General features: G+C 43.9%; 1 protein-coding gene across 1 annotated transcript in view; it reads left to right on the top strand.

Annotated features, from left to right (window-relative positions):
- The first annotated feature begins 227 nt into the window (after window positions 1–227).
- The window catches only part of ASB18 (ankyrin repeat and SOCS box containing 18), a 52,397-nt gene continuing 25,295 nt past the window's right edge, over window positions 228–27,329 (top strand). The window contains exons 1-2 of the mRNA XM_090041234.1: window positions 228–491; window positions 18,417–18,684. Of these exons, the coding sequence (XP_089897360.1) occupies window positions 260–491; window positions 18,417–18,684 (500 nt within the window). The 5' untranslated portion in view covers window positions 228–259. The remainder of the gene's footprint in view (window positions 492–18,416; window positions 18,685–27,329) is intronic.

The raw sequence follows: 27,329 nt of genomic DNA, 5'->3' as shown, positions 1-27,329 counted from the left end.
GGAAGGGCCTCTCTCAATATTTCCCCCTGCTATACTTATTGTATAAATACAAAGTTAACAAAAACCACCTCTACTTTTCAAAAGATGGTTTATTGTGCATGGTTCTTTTCAGTGGCTCCGTTCTATCTGGCTGTTTCTCTGCTTTTAATTCCCCACTGGTGTAATCTGAGCATGTTCTTTTAATAGCAGACACACGCACGCGCACACACACACACACAATACTAATTTAGAACTCTCTGACTTTGTACCCTATATTAAAATGTTTCCTACAAGCAAAGTATTGAAAAAGTCCAGCTTTGACTGTATTCCTGATCACCCACTCAATTCAGATTTGGTAAAAAAATTGAAGTCTGCTATGGCAACCGGGAATGAGAAGACAGTGACGGATTTGATTTGTACCGAAGTTAAGCATGTGAATGCCACGATAGAACTATCGAACGATGACTGGATGAAGGAATCTTCAGCTCAGCTGCATCCTTTGGTGCTAGTAGGTAACTGTGATGTTTCCTGTTACAAAAAATGAGGAGAGAGATATGCCTATCATAGAATGTCAATTTCTTTTTAATTATGGGAAAAACTAGCATTCATGACAGGAAAGATGTCTGATAGATGAAGTCTTGTTTTCCAGTGAATTAGAGTTATTCCAGCAGGTTTGCCAAGCTACAAACTGGTGCACCAAAAAAAAAAAAAAAAAAGAATCAAACTTCAAGCTAAGTTAATCACACCATCTTTACTGGATTCTATGGTATGCTTGTTCATCATGTTTAAAGCAACCAGACATTATGCAGTAATGCTGGCTCCCCCCTACATGCAGCAACTAGGTCAGAATCAAAGAGAAAATTTGGGGGGGGTTGCATTTTAAGGAACATTTCTCAGTCCTACCATGTGTTAGAATGATTTCCAAGCAGATAACATTTGTAAGGTTTACCACTGATTTCTTCCTCTGCCAGTAAAACAAAATTTGAACCAGAGTCTTTAAAAACAAAGCCAAGAACTGAATGGACCTCACTAACCCACACTCTGGGCATGAAGCTATTTTTTTTTGGTTGCAATCCTTGCACTCAGCTCTTTGATCAGTCCCACATTAATGTGCCTCTTTTGTTTCTCTGGCTTCATGTTGCTGATCCCCAAATTCCTCCCCTAAACAGCTTAGGGTTACTTCACTTCCTTTATAGCTATGTTTTCAAACCAGGAGGATTTCATATAGTACTGAAATGGTCACCACCAACCCCCAAAGTACTTATTGTTCAACTCTTTGTTGGACTTTGAACTGGACTTTTAAAAGAAAGCCTTTATACCAGACTTCAAATACTGCTTCATTTTTAAAAAGTAAAGCAACCAGAAATTATACTGTATTTAAATTATATTGTATTATATTTATGTATACAATGTGCAAGAGGAATTGTTACAACTCTGTGGGTGCATCTACACGTGCAATTAATTTGTAGCAATAAATTCCTGAGCAGTTTATCCCAGAGCTGCTCCTGCCCTGCTCTGGCCCAGGCTCTGGGTGGTAGCGTCGAGCAGCAGAAGGGCCAACTGGGGTATGAGGGTGGTGCAAGTGCAGTGGCTAGGTGGCAGGTAGGAGACCCCCTGCTGCTTGGGCTGACCGGGTACAATTTATACCCACAGTCAGCGTCTACATGTGCATTTAATTGCAGTTAATTACTCTGCTATAATATAGTCGTGTCCCTGACAATGTTAGTTAGTTTACTGCCACCTAATAGCATCACATGTATAGACACTTTCCTCTGCAGCTAATTAGTCTACTCTGCAGTAAAGGCATGTGTATATGCAGCCTGTATGAACAGTAAGTACAACAGATAGATTAGATGTCAACAGTGGTTTGTACCCATTTCTCAGAGGAAGGCAGGAAATGGAGATGAGGCCTGAGCTTGGTAGGGGGTTTCTATAGCTCTCAAGACAGCCTCCAAGCCTTCTGGATTTCTGTCTACACTGCAGCTGCTACAGATGTAAGGCTCTGCAACCTTAATAAAAATTCTTCATAAAAGAGAGCAAAAGGATGGGTTCTTTTTCTGGATACAAAAAGAATGTTGTCCTGCTATTGTCTAAGCTATGCAGGAGCATATTATTCTCTTATATCTTCTGCTTTGAACAAAAAATTATATGAAATGCTTTAAAACAAGGGAGAGTCACAAGAAGGAAAGAACAGTAGGTGGACTAGCCAGGTGGAAAGAACTTAGCCTAGAAAACAATCTTTTAAAGTTCTCTTTGTGTTTCCCATTCAGCATTAGACACAGGAGGGAAGCACCACAGGAGCAACTAGGGAGAAGAGAAGCAGAAGCAAGTATTGTCAGGGGTCTGGCAGAATTAATGATTTACACTAGTTCTGTAAATAAGGATGTGGAAAGGCCACTACCTAAATACCTGGCATTAAATTAGTCTTTGGACTTTGCATTAAGATAAGTTACAAAGAGGGTAGCTAAAGATGCACAGCCTAAAAGGATGGGCTTATGGCTAATGGACTGACCTAAGACTCAGGAAATGTAGGTTTAATTTTCAGCTCTGCCATAGGCAGCTTTTGTGCATGTAGACAGTTTCCTAGCACCTGGTTTTCAAAGGTTTCGTGAACCTTCTATAGCTGTAAAGATAAATTAACAAATACATTGCACTTAGGAACATATATTGGGGTACCCAGAGGAAGAAGACTGGGTGGTGGTAATGTGGAGGAATTCAAGTCCTACTCTTCTCAAATTTGAAGTCAACTGGGTTCAAAGTTTGACAATCATTTCTCTCTGTCATCCCACATCTTTAAGCAAAAAAGTAAAATCTTGTTATTTCACACTGATGACTGAAAGCCCCATGGCAGGTTACAAAATTTCATGGATTAGCAATGAGGAGAACACATAGTTTAGTAGAGACAGGATAATGCATCATACTATATGTTATGCATTGACTTTGACAAATGAAGTTTAATTATTTATAATGCTCCATGGTGTACTAGTAAGCATTCTCTAGTGTAATTTATGAAAATAATGAAGTCTTGGTAACATGAGACTTCGCTACTGTACTGAGCTGTTGCTGAGGAGTGAAGGAGAAACTGCTGTGAGAGACCATGTTATGGCGTGTGCTAATTAGCAAACTTCTACCGTAAGCAATGGAATTTCACAAGCTACGTGGCATGAGGTCAATTTGCCATAGCTTCACACATCATTACTCACTTTACCATTTTATAACAGCACACAGGGATACAATAATAGGAAGAGTTGCAACATCTACTAAACAGAAATTTGATTTTTTTATAAGGCAGTATTCAATTCAGGTGAAATTTATATGTAGGCATTAAGGAGATGAAGTAGCAAACAAACCTTTGAACTTCTTTGTTTATAATTACACAAAATGCTTTAATTTTTCTGCCTTCCTGAAACAAAGTTTAGAAGGCTGCAGGGGAAACAGCTACACTACTATTAGAGCTTGAAGGGAATTTTCTATTGAATCAAAATGATTTAAAGTCTATAACAACAGGTTTATAGGTACATTTTGTTGGAACAAAACATTTTGTCATTATTGACACTGATAATTTCTTATGAAATTCTGACACATCTCGTTAGGTTCTGGCAGAAAAATTTGTCACTTTTGTCACATTGAGATTTTCTGACAGAAAGCTTTCCCTCAAATTTTCTTCCCCAGCTCTACTTATCTAGTCACAAAAAAAAATCATTAAACCATTGACTACAACATCCATATCCCCCTCCAAAGTTTGTACCATTATCGTGTGAGGAGCTTACATTTTCCCCCTCCAGTGTATATTAGTTTGCAGGGACTGACACTGAACTGCATTTGCCTTCTGGCTGCCCATTCACTTAACCTGGATGAGGGTATTTTGAAAACCCACGTTGTTCTTCCTGGTCTCAACTAACCAAAATAATTTGCAGATCCACCCCCAATTCTCCCCCCACCCCCAAATGCTCCCATATTAGAACGGCAGGTGTTTATTCTAAAAATCTCACATTACACCAACGTAAGCAACTGAACCAGATGCAGGATAACAAACAAAGGCAGGTTCAGGAGGGTGCAATGGCAAAGATGCACCCCCACTTGCACAGTGTAGATCATATGTTGGTAGCTCCAGTTCCCCATGCCCCAATTGCCTGGGTCCCTGCAAAGTCTCAGGCACGGCTGGAGCCCCAGGCTGGTGTGGGACACCCAGAGGGACCAAATAGTGAGCAGGTGAGGAAGATGGGGATCCACCCTGCTGCCACTGCCACCAACTGACTCAGGACCACTCCTGCCCCAATCCAGCTGGGGCTCAGTGGCAATAGTAGGTGAGTCCCTGCTCCCTGCCCTTCACTGTTGGCAGGGGCTCCAGTTGCAGGGGGCAGCTGTGCAGGGTGCTGGGCTTGGCTGGGAACAAGTAGCAGTAGCCAGCAGTCCTCCTTCCAGCACAAGACAGCCAGTGGGACGTGGCACAGAGTGGGAGCACCTGGAATGAGGGACCTTCCTGCCACCACTGTCCTAGGCTGAGCTCAGCATGACGCACAGCCCCTCACAGAAGCTGTGGCTGGAGTGGGGCAGGAGCAGCTCTGGGGTCCCCCTGACCCTATGTCAGGTGGGGACAATGGCAGCAGCAGGTGCATGTCCCCTCCGTATGCCTGAAGGCAACTCTGGTCCCGCCCCGCTGGAGATGGGGAATGGGAAGGGAGGTATCTGTGTTGGGGGGGGGGGGCAGGAGGAGTAGGGTGATGGAGGAAGGGAGTCTCACCTGCTTCAGGGACTCAAAGAAGTCTGCAGCAGTTGCTGCCCTGGCACAGTCTGTCCACCTCCCACACCCCTTTTTTCAAATTCCTGTATCCACCTATAACAACACAGAATCGGGTTCAAGAACATTAAGCTTCTACTTGAGGTATAAGCTTTTGTTAATAATGCAGATGAGTATGTTTATTGGATACATTTTGCTTTCTCCAAATTGCCTGCAAACAGATTGCTGGGGTTTTCTTTTTTCCAATTTAATCCTTATTCAGAACCATTTCCTGATAATTTTGGTAGCTAGTACTTGGTCTCAACTTGTGAACAGATTACCATATCAGATACTTGCAATAGGCTATCTGAGCTGTTTAACTGGATACCTAGGTCAAATGCCATGTTTCTGTTCCATGAGTAAAATAATTATGAATGTCAGCATTGCTGTGATGGAACAAGCTGTTTCTAGGAGTCAGATGCCTCAGAAAAAGGAACCCTGCTCTGTAACAACAGATTTCGTCTTCCTCTATTCACAATAACACAACAAGACTGAACAACAAGAAAAACAAAACTGGGATGTAGATCTTTGAAGATTCATTTTCACTAGGACACCACAGTCAAAAACATGGCAGAGTAAATGTAATTCATTGAAAGAGCAAAGAAAAGACAGGCTTGTGTGTCAACTTCATGTTCCCAAAGTTGTTTGCTAAAAGCAGGAATCTGGATCTTTGAAAATGCAGATTTTTACTTAACTCACACTCTTAGGGAAAAATACTGCACAAAAAAGAACACTAGAAGTTAAGCTGTAAATAATTTCTTCTCCTTAAAAAGCTTAAAATATATCAAACTAAATGTTTGCATTTACAACTTCAAATTTCATTTAATGACTAGCATCCAATATTTGCTCAAAGACAACTTGTTTTAAAAATCTGAATAAGCCCTGCCCAAGTGTCTTTTTCTCAGTTCAGTGCTGTATTTACATATTTGTAAATGAGTGAATCATGCTTTACATTATTTATTTTTAAATTCCTTACTAGTCGATTGCTGGACAAAAAATGTTTAGTGTTACCAACTCTTGTGCCCACCCTGATATACAGAGGCTTGGATTTTTTTTTAATAATACAGCAATCTTAAATTTCACTTTAACAAGAACCCTTGTTCACCTCGTTGTGAGGAAAAGTTTTCAAACCTGACAAATATCAGAAGGAGACATGAGCCAAAAGGACAAGATAACACCCAAAAATATTCATTTTAAGATACCATGATTTTTAAGCCAACCGTATGATTTTGGAGCCCTTGGGAATGACAATCTTAATTGTTACAATGTTGAGCCTTTATAGCATTATGAACTAAGTTGTTATATAGCAGCTGAAGGGCAGTATGTTGGTAAACATGCTCTTAACTTAGTCATTTCAATTTGGCATATTTGTTCTTTCATGTGACAGGAATGAGTTTTCCTAATAATGTGAAATCAGCTCAGACAATTTAAGTCATTATTAATAGATACACTTGATCTGAGGAAGCAAAATGCTTAATGTTTTGTTAAATGAGGTGTACTCTGCAAACATCCATATTCAGAAAGAAGGTTAAAATACTATAACATATTAAAGATTAATGGTTGCAAGGCTACCGCTAATGGAGCAGGCACACTTGTGTGCTGTAACTTTATGGGCCTAATCCTGCAAAAGTAGATGCGAGTAACTTTACTCATGTGAGTAACTCTACTGAGCAGCATACAGTGTATAATCATATGTATAAGTATATTCAGGATCAGCCCCCAAAACTGTTACTTTGCATCAATTGATACCACCACTGCTTCTTACCTAGAGATTTTCATCACAGAAATTTCAGAACACTTTACATACCGAGGTCAGCATCATGATGCTTGTTTTATATACAGAGAAAAACACAGAGAGAAAGGTCAAATGACTTGCCGAAGGTTACCCAGAAGATCCATAGCAGATCTAGACTTAGAAATCATGTCTCCTGACTCCCAATCCAGTGCACTATCCTCCAGGTCAGAGGTACTCATATTTTTAACCTCATGGTCCACCTTAACAACTATCAAGTAATGCACACAATGCTGGGTATGAGCTGGTATAGCCACCCTAGTGTGGCACTATGTGGGCAAAGGAAGCACCATGCAGCTCTCTTCTTACTACCTCCGAAACAAGCAGCAGTACAGCTGTGTTAGCATGGTGTTGTAGCCAGGCTAACTGGCTCTGCCTCAGAGCTGTACTAAGTGACTTCCCATTCAGAAAACAGCATGAGGAGCCACGTCATCTCTCAGCACAACACAGGAACATTTGCAGTGGGATGGCCAAACCTCCCTGTATCCACCTTTGCAGCCCACCCATGATAGCTACAGCTTGTCATCAGGCCACAGACCAGCAGCTGAGAGCAAGCCTCCTTTCAAAGGTCATGCTGCCTCTCAAGGGAAGAAAAATGACCAAAATACCAAAACTCAGATCACAGTGGGACCGACTATTCAGGTGGGAAAGTTTCTTCCACCACAACTAGTCTCATTGGTTTCATCAGAGTGAGCAATGAGTCACTTATCGCAATCTGGCCCTCTGTTAACAAAAGTTCCTGCTCTGTACAGTGACTGCAGAGAGCATTTTGTATAAAAATCACCAAGAGTATGTCATGTTCTCTAAGATCAGGGCATGACAGTTTACCGTCACTGATGTTATTTCTGACTGAGCTACAATAAATTAACTATTATATTTTCCATATAAAATCATGAAAACCAAAGAGTATTAGGTCTGCGAGTGAGAATGGCGCAGTCACTGCAGTGACTTTACACTAGCATCCATCTACCTGGGGCAGCACAGAGCTCAGCCAAGGCACAGGGTAAATCATCCCGCACCAGTCATGGTTATGCTGCAGCCAAGTTGTTGTCAGTGGCTAACACAAGAAAATTAAAGCTAAATTGGTTGTGCCTGCACTGCACTGCAGTCTGTTATGACTGCAGCGTAGACACACCCTAAGAGCTTGCTGACATACTGTCACTGAAGTTATGCTGCTTGTTGAGCTGAACATTAATAGCAACTGCCTCATGATTATTTCCAGGCTGCAGGGTGGAGAGACTCTTCTAGTTTTAAAAATGCAGTACACAGTAAAGAGAGGATACATTTTCCCCAAAGGCTGCAGTGTAGTGCAGAGAAGCAAGGAGAATTAGCACACATGGGGCTCTGTAGTGTTGCAGCAAGACAGCTTCCAGTACCCAAGCTAATTCATTTATGGTTAGTGCTACACTATGCTGAAGTCTACCCTGTAGACATTATCAATATGACCATATTTCCTTCTCGTGGTGTGTGCCAATTTACGGTCTCTTTTTTTCTTTTCAAATAAAATTTTTGTGTTCCAAGCCAAATTAGCCAAATCAATTCCAAATCCATGATTCATTCAAAACCCATGCGGCCTGACTACCAGCAAACATCCTCCACCCCCACCTGGGGCTTCAGATATTTCCAAATCATTTGGCAGGCATCCTATGTGCAGGCCAAGCCCATAGGCTTGGGGTTCAGATGCCCCTGAGTTTTTTTGCTTGCCCTCAGCCATATGGCTGCAAGAACAACCTAGAGAGGAGTGTCTCAGTTCCATAAAGTGGGTGTAAAGCCAAGATCTTCCCACTGGAAATGGAAGTGGGAGGTTATCTATACATTACCTCCACTCAAGTACTACCCCATACCAGAAAAGTGGTCATCCCCTGTCCCTAGGAAAACTGCCTTAGTGGTCACGGTATTTCCCCTGTTGAGTAAGGCAAGATGTCTGCTAGATCATGGTGTCTCCCCATTTGTGGTCTGTTAGATGAGACAGTGTGGCTGGGCTACCACACTAGGACCTGGGAGACCTGGGCTCTCTTTCCGCCTCTGCCACTGAGTTGCTGAATGACCTTGGGCGAGTCATTTTCCCTCTCTATGCCCACTTCCTATTCAATGGATAATGAGACAGTCCTCAGAGGTCTACATATGAAAAAGGTGTTAGCGCCAGTAACAGGCAGATAATATTTTAAGTGAGACTGGAAAAGAAATATCCATCAGAGTTCCGATCATGATTGTTTCCAGTATTTTTTTTTAATAAACTTTTAAAATTCATTTCTAGAACCTCAGGCATAAAATGCCATTTACAGAAAACAAAAGAAACCCAGAAGCACCTGATCCTAAAAGGAGCTACCCAGCTAAAGGACTGTCAAATGCCATTTCTCTCCACCAGGTCCCCAGGGATGAGTTAACTAAGACATGCTATGCAATCTAGAAACAAGCAAATCCAAGGGGTCAGGAAGCAAGCCACCTGGGTAAAATACTAGCTTTTAAACTTCTAATTGCCATCACGGGTGCTAGGATTTCTCCTGTGTCCTTATCCAGTTTCCTTTCCTTAAACCAATGAGCATCTATACTGCTTCTGCAGCAATTTCCAAACCATCACTGAGAAAGCAGCCTGCTCATTCACTCCTACTCTCCTGCCTGTGGGCACTGCCGGCCAAAACCTGGGAAAGATTATCTCAATCTCCAGTACACTCCTGGGGGTGGTGCTGGGCCAGCACTGCCCTAACAACCACCATACAACATTTTTTCAGCATGCATCACACACAGTGTGGGAGCAAGCAGAGCAGACTCACTTCTCAGCAGTAGTTTTAAGAGCACCTAGAAGATTATGTAGAAATGCCCCAGGTCTCTCACAGGTACTAAGATTGTACATCCCTTCTAACAACTCATGACAATTTGAGTAAAAAGCTGGAAGCTAGGAAGCATTATGCTCTTGCCTTTCTTAGCAACCTATCTAATAAGCTTTCTTTATTAACTGTTTATCCACCACAACACTTCTATGGACCCAAGGTTTGTTCATTTATTTTTTATCAGAAGCCCAGACACCCAGGATATAACTGCCCAATCCACACCAGTCCAAGACCAGTAACTCAATCCTGTTTATCAAGCCCACAGATTAGCTAAAAAATATGGTTTATTGTTCCTAGCCTTGCCACAGCCGTTCACTGGTGGAAAAAAAAAAAAATCTTGCCTTAGCCGGCACGTGAGTGAAGTAATTGAGACAGACTCTGTTACATGCACCACTCATGAATACTGAGGGATTTTTTAAATGCTGCCAGTCGTGACTATTTTTAACTGACATGTCAGCAATGCTTGTAATGATATTACTTGTCCCTCCACTGACCACAATGCGTGGTGTATTGCATGCAAATCAAAACTTATAACAAAAGGAAGATCAAATGTAGCTCTCATCAGTGCAATCCACTGTCTCTAGCTTTTTAAGGTCTATTTAGATTCTGAGACTTTTCCTCCATTTCCCACTCATGTTACACACAGCCCTTCCTTTCCATTTACAATATGTCCTCTTGCATAGACTTACACCAGGGTAGGACTGATCTGCCTGGACCGCTTATCCCACACAAGCAGGGTAAACTCTTTCTACAACAGCAGAGAGCTCATGGCATTCACAGTTGCTCATTGTATGGTCAATAAAAGATGAGGAGCCGAAACCAGGTTTCCTTTACAGCAATACAAAATACTGCTATGAGTTGATTTGCTGGAATATAGCAAACTCCAAAAATACGAACCACGTAGACTTATTCCAATCCAAGCACAAACTGCACATTCATTGCTGTCTTGCACTCCTCCAGAAAGTTTTCCTGCCATTGCTTAAAAACAATTGTCTTTTAAAAAGGCTCTGAGTGATGTTATATCAAGCAGAACACAAGGCAGAGTAACACTTTAGACAAAGAAGCTTGGTCAAGACCAGACAGAGCAACTCCAGGCTATAGGTCATGTGAAAATTGGAGAGAGATGTATATAAAGCTTTGTGTACATGGATACAAGCCAATATAAAATTCACAAAGAGTCTCCTTTTTCAAAGTCTAAAGGAAAAACTAAAATATCAAGGAGCTGAGGATTCATCAGTCTGTAAGCACTGAGAATAATCTGATCTGAATCCAAACATAAGACTATGCTTCCCTCAAAGGACTGAGGTTCTTTAGATCAAGCGTGCATCTGGGATCCAGCCTGATATTTCTAGACTCCATACAGTAGAAGTTCAGTGTGACTTCCATAGTGATGTGCTCTCCCTCTCTTGGACAGATCCAGGATTTAGCAAAGGGGTTGTGGGAGCAGCAATCTGTGCTGAAGGGGTGACTGCACCCTCAACACCAAGCCTTTCACCCCACAGTGCTCTTTATTTAAAGTCCCCAAAGCAAGTAAGAACCCCCTTCCCCTTCTGTTCCATGCTCCAAGATGCATGCCATTCCCTCCTCTCCCCCTTTTTCTCCTCCCTGCCTGCCACTGCTGATTTCCCCTCTGTTCTCAGGGTGAGGGGAGCTTCAGAGCCACTGCTGCCCACTCCAGCTGGCTGCATGCAGCTCAGCAGAGACAACAGTGGCAGTGGCTATGGGTTGAGGGGTTCCCCTCCCTATACCTGCTCCTGGGGGAATCAGACAGGGTGAAGGACTCCATCCCCCACACACTGCCACTGCCATCCCAACTGAGGCTAGCCCCCATGCAGCGCAGCTGGAGCAGACAATAGGGGAGGGAAGAGGAGAGGAGGAGATGTTCCTTTAAGCACAGAGGAGAAGGATGGGAGGGATTGTCATCTGCTTTGGGGGCTTTTTTAAAGTCCCAGAACGCTCCCACAGGGTAGTCCAGTTTGAAAAGTGAGGGTACAGCCATGCCACTGCACCCCCTCTGGATCTGTCCCTGCATACACCAGTACAATGGAGAAATAAGAAGGTAAAAGGAAAGTAAAGCAGTAAAACTTAACAAAATGTGGAGAAACTGGATAACTGATATATTGGAAACAGCCGTGACACACACCTTGTACAGAAATGCTGAAACCAGTTCCTACCATTACCCAGGTCATTGACAGATGTGCAGCTCCCTGGGCTAACTCATGACACTTCACAGAAAGCCCCATGAGTTAGACTGACCCTCCCAACCCAAAAGACATTCACTGTTGGGTTGGGAGTGTGGGGGATCAAACTCTAATTTGGAACTGAACTAGCCAGGAGCTGAGTATTTGCAGCTTCTCCCCCAGCTCTGCCACCACCCCACACTCCCCCAGCTCCTGCACTGCCTGCAAGATGGGAGCAGTGGGGGGGGGGGGGGGCGGGCGCGTGGCAGGGGGTACAGGAGGGAGCTTGGGCTGGAGTTGCCCAGCCTTCACTAGAGGTGGGGGCACTCCCATCTCCGGGTGGGGGCTCCAATCCATCCACCCCCACTTCAGCACAGGCTGGGCAAACCCCAGCTTGAGCTTCCTCCCCTCCTTTCTCCCCCACTCCCATCATGCAAATAGCACTGGGGGCAAAGCTGGACTACATCAGCCCAGTTGCCCAATTAGACGCAAGTTAATGAAAGTGCTCTGCTTTGGAGTACCTTCATTTGAGCCCATATATAATGAGGGTTAATTTGTCACGTGATTGGGACTTCTAAAGCACTCTGCAGCCATGCACTTCTGTTAGGGCATGGCTATAAAGCGTTTTCAAGAGGCTGATCATATGACAAACGTAACTTCTGTCTGTGCCCCCACATAATCTCTCATTCTCCCAAGATTGACCCTGCTTACTCTGGAAACTGCAACAGAATTGTATCACAAAGCCGAGATCCTTCCACTTCTACCTTGTTTCCTGGCTTCATATGCTTTCCCATTTCTTTAGACCATTTGCTCTTAGAGTATTTTCTCCAGCAGAGATGTTTAGTTATCAGTTCAGAGAACAGGGTGAGGTGGGGCCGCTAGGGCACTGATATTACAAAGTTTCAGTTTATACAAAACCTGTCCATTAAGAGGTAGTCTTGTCCCTGAGCCACAGGAATCAGGAGACCTGTATTCTATTCTTGTGTTTGCCAGACTTTTCCTATGACCTTGAGTAAATTACAAAGGGCTTGATCCTGTCTGCAATGCAAAATTCCCTTTGACATTAGTGAAGGCACAGACCTTGGTGATCCCTCTAAGAAGTCCAAGAGGGTTTTGCCGTTAACTTGCACGGCAGCAGGACTGGCTTCTCTCCATTTCCTATGACATAAGATAGGGATAAGAATCCTTCCATCACAGAGGTGCGGTAAAGTTCTGAATTCATTAATATTTGCCAAGTGCTTAGAGATCTCTGAAGATACTGCCAAATTGTAAACAGGATAGTCTTATCAATGAATGATAACCACATCCCATCTAATGGCTGTCTTTTGTACAACAGAAACTGTACCAAGTGTTGGCGGGGGGGGAATCAGTCTCAGATTAAAACACTTAATGCATATTTTTTCACAAGTCCTAGAAGCACTACACGTGACTTATTTGCTTCCCAGGGAAAAACAGAAGTTACAGGGCTGACTCATCTTAAATTATGACAAAAATTTTCCTCAAAGACTAAATTTGTATGTTCCCCTGCCAGGCTGCCGTCTGGAATTAAAACAGGAGTTTAATCACAGAGGTGCTGACACAAGACTGCACTGTGAACATTTGACCTCAGCTACCACCTTGTGATTACATACATATGTATATATGTAACTAGTCAAAGCTCACTGTCGCTGTATCCAGAAGTCCATATGACCCTAACGGTATCAAGTAACCATTATCACCTGACCCCTCTGGAGTTATAAATATAACAACAATAGAGCCCTAACTGGATTATAATTGGACAATGATAACAGGACAATGGAAATAAACTATAAAAGACCATCCATCCTCACTGCTAGATCTTATACTAAAATCAGTTGCAGAGCATTGCCATGGGTGAGCTGCCAGGACCCATTGTAGAGAAGCTACAGATCTTTCCCAAGCCGGAATCAGAGCACCCACTAACAGCCCATGCACCAGTGGACAAGTACTATGCAGCACTGGTCACAGGAGACCTGAGAAATCTCCAGGTCCTGATTGATAAATACTATGAAGATGTGAATGTGGTTTTTGAGATCAATAAAGATGAGCTGGAATGGCACGTGAAAAGCCAGGCCTCTTTTGGACTGTCAGGTACTCTTGCTTGCAAGGACCAGTTTGAAATATAATCAGGCACTTACTAACCCAAACTGAGAGAGAAGTAATGCATTTGTTCTAAATGCATTATGCTGTGTTTAATAACCTGTTAGAAAGTTACAGATAAGGCTAGTTTCTGTTTTGATTAATATACTGTCTGTCCTGTGAATTCTACCTTTGTGATGAATGTTTGAAGTGTTTCACTGTTAGCAAATGTTCCAAGCAAAAAAAAAAAGGGGGGGGGGGAGGGATTTCTGTGCTTATGCAAATTCTCACTGGCAGAACCAGGATAAAACAAACATCTCAGGGGTTCAACAGCCTAAATCATTCTCAAAAACAACACATGAGAGCCTAAAGCACTTGGCATATTAGAGGTTTATAGTGCTTACTCTCAAACAGTCCCATTTGGCTAGATGGTGCTGTTTTGCATGGCAGAGAGGAATAAAAGGATACAGAACTGCACTGCAGAAGGTGGCACCCTGCAAACACTGCATCTTGGAAAAGGGGAAGGTTTCCTGGGACTCTGCAGTGCATAGGGAAAAGGAAGTCTGTGATCTGTTGTACCGGACTGGAAGCACAGCATTTCACACCTGTGCTGGTTTTGCCTATTCTTAGCCAGAGCCCACCTTAGGGATAATGGTGCCCTGGACAAACTCCTGTTTTGGCACCCCTCCTCCCCTCCCAAGTCAGTGGTGCTGCTGCAGGCAGACACAGGCATGAGGGGCATGGGGCACAGTCCATTGGGGAGGTGGAGTGGCATGGTGTGCCAGGCAGGCAGACAGGCACTGCTGCTGCCACCCACACTCCCCTGCCCAGCTCCTCCTGAACAGCGGCTGGAGGTGGGAGCAGGCCAGGCTGGGCACTGCTCCTCCTGCTAGTGTGGAGATCAGCCAGGGCAGGCTGGGGCAGAGCGCTGCTGTGAGCGTGGGCTACTCATACTTGCGTGTCCGCATGGGCCACTCATACGTGTGTGTGTGCGTGGCACGCCTCCTGACTACAGCGCCCTGGGTGGTCACCAGTGCTGCCTACCCCTAAGGCTGGCCCTGCTGTTGGCCCGTGGAATTGCATGGTAATTCAGAACTGCATGATATGCTCATGGTACTGCAGACATGCTCCCTCGCAGCCCGCTTTGAAACCTGAAACACTAAGGAGGGTCTGCGAAAGGTAGGGAGCGCTCTCTATACCCTATTTCCCTCCTACTGTTCCCCTAGTTTAGCATATGATGAACAATGGACCATGCCCAGTACTGAAGCAGGTTAAAAAAAACAAAAAACAACTTTGACCTAATTATTTCATGGTCAGAAAAGAGAGTTTCATTGAAATCAGTTGTCTTCCCCTGCTGAAAGACATAGGGCTGAAATTTTCCACCAAGGGAAAGGGGGAGGAAGGGAGGGAAGGAAATCAAACTAAATATTTTGCCTCAGGTCAGCATAAATCTTTACTTCTGCCTGATTGGCCACAATGCCCCATGGGAAAAGATGTTCTGTACACTTTGTGGCCCTGTTCTCCACCGTGGACCAAGCTCACTGGCTGTATGACACCTTCCATAACAATGCACTACCAGTTGCACTAATCCCCTCTCATTTTTGTTGGTTTGTCTGAAAGGCAACAATGCATTTCCAAAAACAGCAATCAAGATTCTCATAGCAGCTTTAAACTGTGCTTTGACCACAATGACAAGATGCTGAAAGCCATCTTGGGCCAAAGTCAGAGGGAACAAAATAAGGCAGCAAAGGAGAATTATAGAAAGTCCCCATGTAACTTTGCTAGTTATACTTCTTAAACTCTTTTTATGGCATAATATATTATCCTTTGCAAAGAACTCTAAATATATAAAATAAGACCAAATCCTGCATTCTCTACTAAACCCTCGTTTGGGAAAAACTCCTGATGAAGTTTATGGAGATTTTGCCTTCATGGAGACTGGAATCCTACTTCAGCAAGGCATTTAAATAGTAATTAGCTGCTGCATAGCACTTTTTAATTAGTCAGTCTCAAAGCAGATAGATAGGCACTATTATTTCCCCTCCCATTTTACAGATTGGACAACTGAGGCACAAAGCAAGAAAGGGGATTAAATAAGTTCATCCAGGAAGCCAGTGAAAAAAGCCAGCAAAGACTGGTTGGTTTCAGCTTAGCAAAAGAATTGAGATGGTCAGTAGAGTGCCACCAGGCCATACCCTGGGGGCCTAGGTACACGTAAATGTTTGCCTAACTCTAAGTAAGTGAAGCTGAACCCAGTAGACCTATTCACCTGCTAGAATTTAGGCACATGCTTCAACAGAGCTTAATAAAACAGGGTAGGATTTTCTAAGAATTCAAGTGAAAATGCTTCCATAAAGCCAATGTAAAAATGGGAACAAATCCTTGTAGGTTAATAAATGAACATTTAACTACACTTATTATTACATTGTCTCTAACAAGAATTCTGAACAAACATTAACCACCCATGGACAGGTGAATAAAAACACTACTTGTTAACAATGTGCCACCCCTCAGAGTCACACTTACTCAACCATAATTGAGATCAGGCCCTATCCTACTAACAGCTAACAGAAATGTCCCTTTAGCTCAAGTGGCAGGGGGTATACTTCTGAAGCAGAAAGATTTGAAGTCTCTCTCAGCCGGTGCCATGAAGTTCTAGGTGTCAGGGATTTGTGAGTGGTGTCAGAAATAAGATTTGAACCAAATCCCAGATGTCTGAGGGGTGAGATTTATCTAGTCAGTTCTTTAAACACTTCCTGGAGAAAGTATGTGTCACAGTGAGTCCACACATTCTCCCTACTGTGTGTTTGTCACTGTACTGTATTGAATGGACTCAGTAATGTTCATCTGAGTTTCATAAGCTCTATAGCACTAATAAGTGTTCTCCACGATCCCAAGCCACAGGAAAAGCTGGAACAAAACCCCCCAAATAGAAAGTCAAAAGAAAAAAAATATATAAGCATCTCCTTCAAAACTTTGTTGTGAATCAATATCATCCGTCCTCCCTATAATGAAGCAGCTTGGTACATATTGGGTCTATAATTGAAGATAAGGGGAATAAAAACATTTTCAGGGTTTGGGCATGCACAAAGGCAACGAGGCTATTCATACAGATAAAGGTACTGCTCTGGGACACAGGAGACTGGGGTTCACTTCCTGGCTTTCCAGGAGACTTCTTGTATGCCCTTGAGCAAGTCATTCTCTTTCTGCCCAGGTCCTCAGTGCAAAAAAGGGATGATGCTTCCCTTAGCACCTCACAGAGGTGCTGTGAAAAGTAAGTTACTACATGTTTGGGAGGCACTAGGATACCACCAACATGCTGCGATAAAGGTATTCGTGTTCTGACCCGGACCAATGCTCTGAGTTGCAAAGGGCTTGGCCTACTGTGTGTAATGGCGTCTTGATCTACAGGGAGTGTGTGGACATAAAGCAAGCGGGGAGAGGGAGGAAGGAAGAGTAGAAGAAAACAGCTGGTACATCTGATCACTATAGAACTGGGATGCAGCAGAGCCAGCCTACCTGAATGGACTATGAACAGCTCAAGAAGGGAATTTTCAGTGGGACCAATGCTGTCATTGCAAGGGCAGCTGCCATGACCAGTCCAAAAGAACATCAAATCCGTACTTTGGCTCAGGCACCGTCCATACCTAACTATTGCAGACATTTTCCCAGTAAGCTACACATTCAGGGACAAGTCCAGGCTCCCAACAGGTTACAAATCTGTATTAGATGCAGGTAGGTAATTAATGAGCAGCCTTTTAAAACATCGCAGCATGGGGCTCAGGGGAAGAAGTTAAGTCTGTGAATAAGATACCCTTTGCGGCTCATTACAGGCACGATATCGATTCTTCCATCATTATAAGAAGGTATTCCTGCCATATGAAATCCTGTCCATTGATGTGTATTCACTGGGGAATTTTTATTCCCCTACAGCCACCATTGCACAGAGTGGCTAACAGCCTTAAACAGGCCTTTTGAAACCCCCAAAGTTTTCAGAGAGATAAAAAAATGCAGTGTACTGCTCTGATTTATTCAGGGAGAAAGCAATGGCTACACACACACGCATACACACACCCCCCACTAAAAAGCAGAATGAAATAAATCAGACTTTTGTGGAATAAGGAGCCAGTAATTCTGTTCAAGAGCAAAGTGCATTAAAGAGCTGCTAAAACCCTGGCATTTTCTGCTGGTCGAAACTTTCCCAAAACACCCTCTGCATGCGCTGTGTGCCAGGCTTACACATATCAAGCCTGTTTGGTCTGCATTTGAACCACTGAAGCTCCCACTGCTGAAAGTTTTAACACTTACTAGATGTCATGTACAGGGCCAGGTACAAACATTACACTTTTATCAGTATAAGTGATTGGAAACTCATCTATATCCATAAAAGAACAGAAGTTTGGTACACATAGACATAGACAGTCCAAGATTAGCATTCCCCACCCCCGCCCCCACCCCACCACCAAAGGGCACATGTGTATTCTGTTCACAGGAGAGAAAGACTTTTTGGCATTTCCATCTACTATGGAACTCAATTCTTTACCTGTTGGTTTCCACTAAAATATGTATGAACAGGGCTGTGTAAACACTAATGGAGTCAGGCTTATGTCGGTGATAAAGGAAGTACTGATTTTGAAGAGGGCAGGCAGGTTGGGTCACTTAAAATTAAAAGTTTTACCTCTGGTCCCACAGAACTCAATTCTCAGGAGTCCCAGTCCTGTGGCTTAACCACCTGTCTTCTCTTTTCTGCCCTATAGGCTTATGGTCCCTAGAGTACAAAAGGGAGTTGACCACCCCACTGTGTATTGCTGCCAGCCATGGGCACACAACCTGCCTACGTCACCTGCTCTTTTGGAGGGCAGACCCCAACCTGGCTCCAGGAGGCCTGAGTGCTCTGCATGAGGCCTGTGCAGGGGGCCACACAGACTGCGTGGAGCTGCTACTGGAGCACAAAGCCAACCCCAACCTCCTGAGTGATGAAGGCTTGGCACCACTTCACCTGTGCACCAAACAGAACACACTGGGGTAAGAGAGCCCACCCCAGGCAACCTGTACACCTAACCCCCTTCTTCTCCCTCATACTAACATCACATCCCTTTTACTTGCAGTTTAGATTTAATGGTCTCTGTCCTAGCTTCCTTTTCACCTTCTAATGTACCAGCCCATGGACAGGGATAATCCTGCCTCAGGCAAGGGGTTGAACTACTGAAGTCCTATAGAAGTCCCTTCAAGCCCTACTTCTCTATGATTCTACGGTCAGTTCTTCCATACGAGGGCTTCATCCATATTGTATTAAATCCCATAAAAAGACTTCCATGATGTTTTGGATTAGACCCTGTATAGTAGGCCTGTGCGAAGCAGCTAGTATTCGCTTTGGATTCGGCCAATTCGGGAGACAGTGATGCAAATCACTGTCCCAAATCGATTTGGCCGCTGCCAAATTGGCTGAATCAGACAGGCGTCATCCCCTGCCCACTCTACAAGCCCCGTCAATGGCTGCCCCACCTGGCCCCAGCCTCCCGGTTCTTTAAAAAAAAAAAAGTTCCCACTCAGAGCAGGCGGGAGGGTATGCTGCATGGGGGGGGCTCTGCCATGAGCCTCTCAGCCCCTGCCTGCTCTCCCCCACTCCCCTATGGCTGCCCCACCTGGCCCTGCTCCCCGCTCTTTAAAAAAAAAAGCCCCACACTCACTGGCTGCTGCAGCCAGGAGTCCCAACAGCTGCTGCAGCAGCCAGTGAGTGGGGGTTTGGGGGTTTTTTTGAGCCAGGAACTGGGGCCGGGCTGGGAGAGCAGGCAGGGGATGGGGCCTCACAGGGGTCCCCCCTACTCCAACCACCTCTCCCCCATCCCCTGCTTATCAGCACAGAGTCCAGGTCCAGCTCCCTGCAGTGGCGAGCAGGGACTGCCGAAATCTCTGAAGCTCTCTGAATCTTTTCCGAACTGACTGGGAGAGCTTTGAATCAATTCAGACCTTCTTATTGGTCTCCTGATTCGATTCAGATTCGGAGATTCAGCCGCTGAATCAGGCTGAATCTCCTCCGAAAGGACTCAGCACCTGAAGCTTCGCACAGCCCTACTGTTTAGCATCTTGGACCTCTTGCAGCACTACCCGGTCCCATAATAATAGTAAATTTATGGATGTCAGAAAAACTTGCATCCAAATGGTATCTTCTTATTCAGCAGAATGTACCCCTTTTTGTACACAGTGTCATCCTCTTCCTTTGTTAGCAACTGGAACAAGTTTTCACTGCTTTTAGCCCTATAAAACCAAGAGGAGATGGAGCTAGACTAGAGCCTAGTCTGGCTGATTTCTAGTTGTAAAACCTCCAAGGTAAATGCACCAATGCATACACCAAAATAATAACTTAACTGCTATCCCTTAGGGACAGGAACTGACGCACCAGCAATGGCTAGATTTTTCAGGTTGCTCTTAGACTAGCAAAGTTGATTTGGATGGAGCACATGTAAGCAAAGCCTGGAAATGTTTGCATCCTCCCATAAAATGAGTCTGATTTTTCTCATCTTGGATAAAGGAAAATTGCAAAGCTGTCTCCATGAGAGAGCATAGTACAAGTGTGGGGTTCTCTGTTGTGTTAGCTTTGCTACAGAATGTTAGTAATCATATCAGTTTTGAAATCATTCAAGTGCCAAGCATATTAAATAATCTTAATAGCTATAAGTTGCATATACCAGTCACAGAATAAAAAACACACAGGGGACCCCCACTGCCAAGTATTGTGGCTTTCATTGGTTTGATATTCAATGGACGTGCAAAACAAAGAAGTTAAATGTCAAGGGAATAAGATCTGAGAGTAGCAAGTGTAACCCAAGTGGTACTCAGGTATATGCCCCTCTCCAAATGAAAGGATGTTAACCAGGTACAAATGCACTGTTGGAAAAGTAACTGCCCTGCTGCATGCAGCTTTCCTCCCCCTCCCTATAGAGAAAAGCCAGAACACGTTTTGAGATTTAACTATATACAGACTTTATATATATATATATATATATATATATATATGAACTACAGCTATAGATATTTACAGAACTAATGAAATGCTCTATATACAGGCAAGAGGTCAGAAAGACAAAGCAGGGGGGTTCACAGAACAAAATACAGTCTTACGCTCTAAGGTATGAAGTTACAAAGCAATGAGGTGCAGAGCTCACAGAGAGGTGCAGGGTTTTCCTAAACCAAAGTTAACACTCTGCCCAAGTGCAACTGTGGACACCCGAAAGGAACTACCCCAGGGATAAGAAAAGGCAAAAGAAAGAAAAGAGCAGTACCCTAAGGTCCAAAGCGGGTATCATAACTCTGCCCAGCTCACCCAGGCCCTGACCTGCAAGCCTTTTCCGTTGGGGTGTCTCCCCAGCTGGGGACACCAAGAGTGGGGTAGGCCTCCCTCCCCGTGGGAACCCCATTCCCCAGATTACTCACAACTTCTCCTGACACTGATGACGCAGCACCCATCTCCTGTACGAGTTATCTGTGTAGGCATCAATGCCACAGTCAACTAATTTTTTGATGAGTATGGGCTGAGCAACAGTGTCAAAGCCCTTCTTAAAGTCCAGAAAGAATACATCCACCATGACACCTGCATCCAAGGATTTTGTGACCTGGTCATAGAAGGCCACCAGGTTGGTCTGACAGGACCTGCCTCTAATGAACCCATGTTGGTTGCCCCTAAGCATAATCTCCCCTGCTGGTCCCTTGCAGATGTGTTTTTGGATAATTTTCTCAAAGCACTTCCCCAGGACTGAGGTAAGACTAATGGGCCTATAGTTTCCTGGGTTCTCCTTCATCCCTTTTTTGAAAACGGGGCCACACTGGCCCTTTTCCAATCCTCTGGCACCTCACCAGAGCACCACAAGTGCTCACAGAGCTGTGCCAGGGGTCCTGCAATGGCGTCTGGCAATTCCCTCAGCACCCTTGGGTGGAGATCATCTGGACCTGCTGATTTGAAGACCTCCAGTCCCACCAGAAGTTCCCTGACCAGGTCCTCTCTGACCTTGGGCCCGGCTGTGCCTCTCCTGAGTTCATCCAGGATCCCGGTGTGGGGGATGTCCCAGTCCCTGCTCAGCAATATGGAGGCAAAGAATTTGTTAAAGAGGTCAGCTTTATCTTCTGATCCAACCACCAGATTGCCAAGTGTGTCCTGCAAGGGGCCCACATTACCCAGTGCCTTCTTTTTCCTCCCTATGTATTAAAAAAGGACTTCCTGTTGTTTTTGATCCGGGTCACTAGTCCCAGTTCTGTGTCCACCTTAGCCTTCCTAACAGCTCCCCTCTGCCCCTCCATGCACTGGGTGCCCTGCTTCATGCAGGGGTTGGAGGACCAAGCTGCTGCCTGCTTGGTCTGCTCCTGGACCCTCTGTGCACTGGCTGTGCACCAACACCACACTCACGTGTGGCAGGGCTAGGGGACAGAGCTGCTTGACACTCTCCGTTCAACAAGTCATCTTCTGGGCTATTCTGGAGCAACTGCTCCACCCCGCTGGCCAGCTCTGCCAGCTTTTCTTTCGCCCTCTTCTTCATCCCTCAACACAGTCACCATGTGCTGGGTACACTGCCTTTTTTATTCCCTCCAGAGGCTCCACCCCCATATTGGAAATGGACCAATCCATTTGTGTGTGGGGGGGGGGGGGGGGGGGTTATTTTCACTTAAAAAAATAAAAACCTTTTCTTGATCTCAATTCTCCCTCTCCCTTATTCCTGACTTGCTTGCTGGAATTATTCCACTAACATCAGTGCAGCTGCACTGGTAGCGAACTGGTAACAACAGAGGGGAAATTAGGACATGGGTGCCCGTAGACATGCAGGGATGCTGCTCTGATGCACTGTAATTACAGCACATCGGACCGGAGCGTGCCAATTAGCGCATTCCATCAGCCTCCGTATCTCGCGTATTCCGTGTCCCTGCGCTTCAAAATGGTGGCAGGGGCGTTTTAACTAAAGCTTGTTCAACGAGCCCTGGTTACAGTGCCCCCGCTGTCATTTTGAAATGTGAAATGCTGAATATACAAGATGCTGCGGGCACTTTATTAGAGTGACTGTCAGAGCCACTCTAATTAAAGCACCCACACACACACTCCCAGAGCACATGTAAAGACATGTAAAGCACATGGACTTCAGAAAGACCTTTTGCCTAAAGACTACTTATTACATTGGTACCTTATTAGTCTTCAAAAAGGACAAGTATGTAAGGAGTTTAAAAAGACCTGTTTTATAAAAGCAGTTCTTGCCACATGATAATGACAAAGCATTACCTGTCTTTTACTAATGAAGAGAGAATTTGGCAAGAATTTCTGTTTCCTTTATTCTCGCATAGTGACTCTGTTTCTCCTGCCTAGACCCTTGCCCACATTCTTGCTCTTTAGCTTATGACTACAAGATACAAAACAACACACATGTATCTTTACATCCTTCCCTCTACCTTTCTCCACTCCTCCCAGAGTCTCAAAAAAACTCCTTAACCAGAATTAATATTTCCAGAAGTCTAGATCTGATCACACTTTTAAACCAAGGGTCCTTCTCTCCAGTTGACTCCTAGGAATTCTCAGATTCCAGGAGGTGTACACCCTTCTCCTATAGCTCTAAAACTCTTCACAACAGGATTTTCCTCCCTTCATCAAGGCAAAGATGTGAGCAACACCACAAAGCAGATCACATGACTATCCAGCTGAGGTTAGAGCCAGGTGAGGATTCTGCTACTTAATGTGTAAGGAGAACTGCACTTATTCTCATCTGGTATAATCATAGATGAGACAGAGAGAAAACAGCCATATTCAGTAGCTGTAACCCACTGATGAGCATTGTAAGTCTGTTCTGGCCAAGCCTACAGATCCCCCCGCAACTATAGGACCTCAGCTCTTTGGGTTAAGCTGTAGCAATCTGTGCTTTTTATCGACTCTGGAGCTCACAGATTCAGCCCTCAGTGTGTTGGCCAAGACAGTGGCCACCCCACAGCTATTTGCACAGAGGCCCCAGAGACAGGAATCCACAGAGCAGAGGCAGTGATGGTAGAGAGCAGCCACATCCTTCATCTCCCAAGGGTAGATAAAGGACCAGCACAGTCTGCAACATGACAGGTGAGGGCTACAGCTTGCACATGATAAGGATGCCATGAAATGTGCCGATTAACATGGTGCTACCAGGGAGCCCCATGGAGGGTTTTGAGACATCCTTCTCTAATGGGCTATTTATTTTCCTTTGGGTATAATCATCGAAACACTGCAAGCACACTCCTGGCACTGAATTCCTTTAGGCATGGGGGAGCCCTGTGTGTAGATGGAGATGTTAGAAGAATTCAGAAGAGGTTATCTCTTTGTCTTGCATCAAGGACTACACTGATTCTAGTCCCACTTGGAAACAAAGTAAGGGAACCTCAGGAAGTGTGTGTATCTGCCCCTTGTTAGAGCAGAAGAGATATCATGGCTTAAGACATTAGTACAAATGTTATTAATGCTAGCTGTGATTTGTGACTAGTTTCAGCCCAGTATGACTTTAAGTGACTGAATCATTAAACCTTGGAAATCAGGTTTTTAAAAAGCTAGACTACCTTGATATCCTAGTAACATTGCTTACAGCTGTAGTGAACTTAGTTGCCTGCCAGTTTAAATGAAAGGCCACCCTTGATTCAGACCTTTCCCTTTAAACAGACAGAGAGGCTAAACAGAACTAGGTTGTGAATCCAAGATAACACTACAGAACAAAAGTATTACAGGCCAGATGTTAGATACTTTGCAAGTAAAGTTCCATAAAAAAGCAGCTGCAAGCTGAGGGAGACAGTTTTCAAATGTAAATATCTCAGGCATTTTATATAAATGCTAGTCTTTGCAGACCAATAAAAATTAAACCAAATCACATACTTGAATACTTGAACAACTCAGTGGTGCAGCTCATGCACAACAAAAATAAAAAATTATATTACAAAAGAGAAGTGGGTTAAAATGGGGTTTTTTGGCCTCACTGAATCCTAACAGCTAATTCAGGACTCAGTTTTCCCCATTCACCTCTAAGTTTCTTTTTTAAGCACACAAAAGCTAAAGCCTAACCTCAAAACCCCTGGCCTAAATAATAATAATAATAATAATAATAATTCTTAGCCTTAGACTTGCAAAAATCATTAACTTTTATTTGTCTAGACACTCAATCCACTCTTTATGCAACCCCATAAAAATATTAGTGGAAGAAGATGGCAATTGTGTTATTTCTGGTCTTAAACATAAAAAGGATCCTTCACCCCCTCCATAAAAATGAATGGGATTTTGCAAGGGTTATTTTTAACCAGTCTCCCACTTAAAAATACCTTTCCTGATATACACGTTTTTGCAGAAATGAGGGGGGAAAAATAAATAGAGTGTGAGCTGCCAACCTGTAATACAACTATCACACAGATGCAACGTGGAAACAGCTGTGTTATAAGCCCTTGAATATTGGGGCTTTATAATGGAAATGCTGACAGACCCTTAACTACAGCAGCGCTACGGGTGATTCTACAATAACTAAGCCAACTACCTTGAAGGATCAAAAATTAATAGACATTTCAGACAGGTTTTGAGGTTTCGACCAGTGCTTTTCAATTGCAAAGACTTTTGCTAAAGTTAGACACTGAGGAGGTCACACTTTAGGTACCATAAACATTTCCTCTTTGATTAGGGGAGACTACTTTCCTGATTTTTTTTTTTTTTAAGTAGTAGATTTTAGGTCATCCTTAATTTTTTACTGACAATAAAGAGCAGGTCATTGACCTACATAGAGAGCTATTTTATTTTTCTCCCTCTTGATAACAATGGCCAGAACACCTATGTGTCGGGTTCTTCTGTATTCCCGTATAGTCGGAAATTCACCATGGGGGCAGGACTTAAAACCTTTGAGCCTCTGAGTGACTGGGATAAAAAAAAATTATCTGGGCTTCCTTCCAGCCATTTGAGCTTCAGAATCCATGAGAATTCAACAAAAAGGATATCAGAGCTTTAATCTACGAGCTTTTTGAAGAGATTTAAAAAAAAAAGTTCCAGTAAAGTTCACTCTTACCTTCTTCACTTTAGGAGCCATGCATGCCAACTTCGCCCTATTTAGTAGAGTTCCTCTCCTTGACCTCTTTTTTACAGCAGAGATAATTAACATGGTGGGGTAAGACGAGTCTCTAAATTCACTACACTCTGTCTCTTGCTTTTTTGCTAAAGCTGGAATGATTAAAGGAGAATCACTTTTTGAGACTAAAATCGAGGGGGAGAAAAGGTTCTCAACTTTGTCCGTGGCACCAGGCAAAAATAAAAACAGGATCCCAGAAAGAGTCAGGTGGTGTAGGACATCTGAAACATCTACTGAGATCTGTGGAAAACTGCTATCCACTTCAGGCTGAGATGGAGCGGCATTTGCAGAAACTTAATCATGGTCATTTTCAAATAAAGGATGACTTTTAATGGATGTATTATTCCAGGTAAACCTACCTGTAGGGCTAGGTCTTCCATTCATACACCTGTGACTTCCACAATGAAGTGTGGGGCGGTGGGGAAGACTGTGTTGTGACTGTATCTCACCCTATCCTTTTGTTTCTCAAGGAGCTCCACAAGCTAGAGGCCAGTGAGAGGAGAGTGTAGAGCAGAGACATTTCTGCTCCTCATACCAGTATGCCAGCTGTCCCCTTCAGTTTCCAGGCTGTAATACATTCTGGAAACCCACCCATGGCACTAGGAGACCTGACAATTCAAGTGCAGTGAGAATCACTCTCAGAAGGAGCAGCTAAGGACAGGACAATCAGCTATAGGTCCTCTGTCATAGTGGAGGGGGTCTCCTGAGGATCCATGAGGTTGGAAAGGTCACAGCCTCCAAAAACCACAATACATGTAAGCACCCTTTTAAGCAGCAGGGGTAATATCAGGGATATCCCAGGGCTTTTCCCTTCTCCTGGATCTTGTTAGATTTTCTTTTTAGAAAGGGTGATGTGGCCCAAAGTAAGTAGTCAACAAGCACCACGGGGCTCCACGAATGAGTGGAAAACACCACCACAAGAGAACTCAAGACCTCGTTGTGCCAGGCACCATGTAAGCATTTATCCAAAGAATCCAACACAGCCCCATAGAATTTAGTCCAACTTAAGTAACATAGAAAAGGGGAAAAGACAGTTAAGTGAATACAATATTTAGGTACACATGTACACACACACTTCCTCAAATTAAGCACCAGCTTTCATCATGTACCTCTCAGGTAAACACTAATTGATAGATTTCCGATGGGTATCTTGGCAGAACAAAAGGTACTGGTTTCACTAATCAGTTCAGAAAGGAGTAGTATTGCCAACCTCAAGCATTAAAAAAAAAATCAGTCAGCCCTAACAGTTTTAATTTGCTCCCTGGTTTGAGCTTTCAGAGTTCACATTTCTAGCTTTTTCTGTACAACCATAAGGGATAGAAATATCCTGTAATTTGTGTTAGGATTTCCCTGCAGTACAATGACTCTTCAACAGTAGTTCTCAACCTTTTTTAGATTTAAGGCAGATTTCCGTAGCTTTTGTGAACTGAGCAGTAGGGCTGTAGGAAGCTTTGGTCACTGATTAACTCTGGCAGAGATTCAGCCCAATTTGGTGGCCAAACCTCCGAATCCAAATTTAATCAGGAGACCCTTTAATCTCTCCGAACCAAATCAGAAGCCTCCAAATCAATTTGGAGA

This window comes from Crocodylus siamensis, chromosome 4, assembly GCF_052110815.1.
Source record: "Crocodylus siamensis isolate JL-2025a chromosome 4, ASM5211081v1, whole genome shotgun sequence".
Lineage (NCBI taxonomy): Eukaryota > Metazoa > Chordata > Crocodylia > Crocodylidae > Crocodylus > Crocodylus siamensis.
The sequence above is the reverse complement of the archived record's forward strand: the minus strand, read 5'-3'. Positions and strand labels throughout refer to the sequence as shown.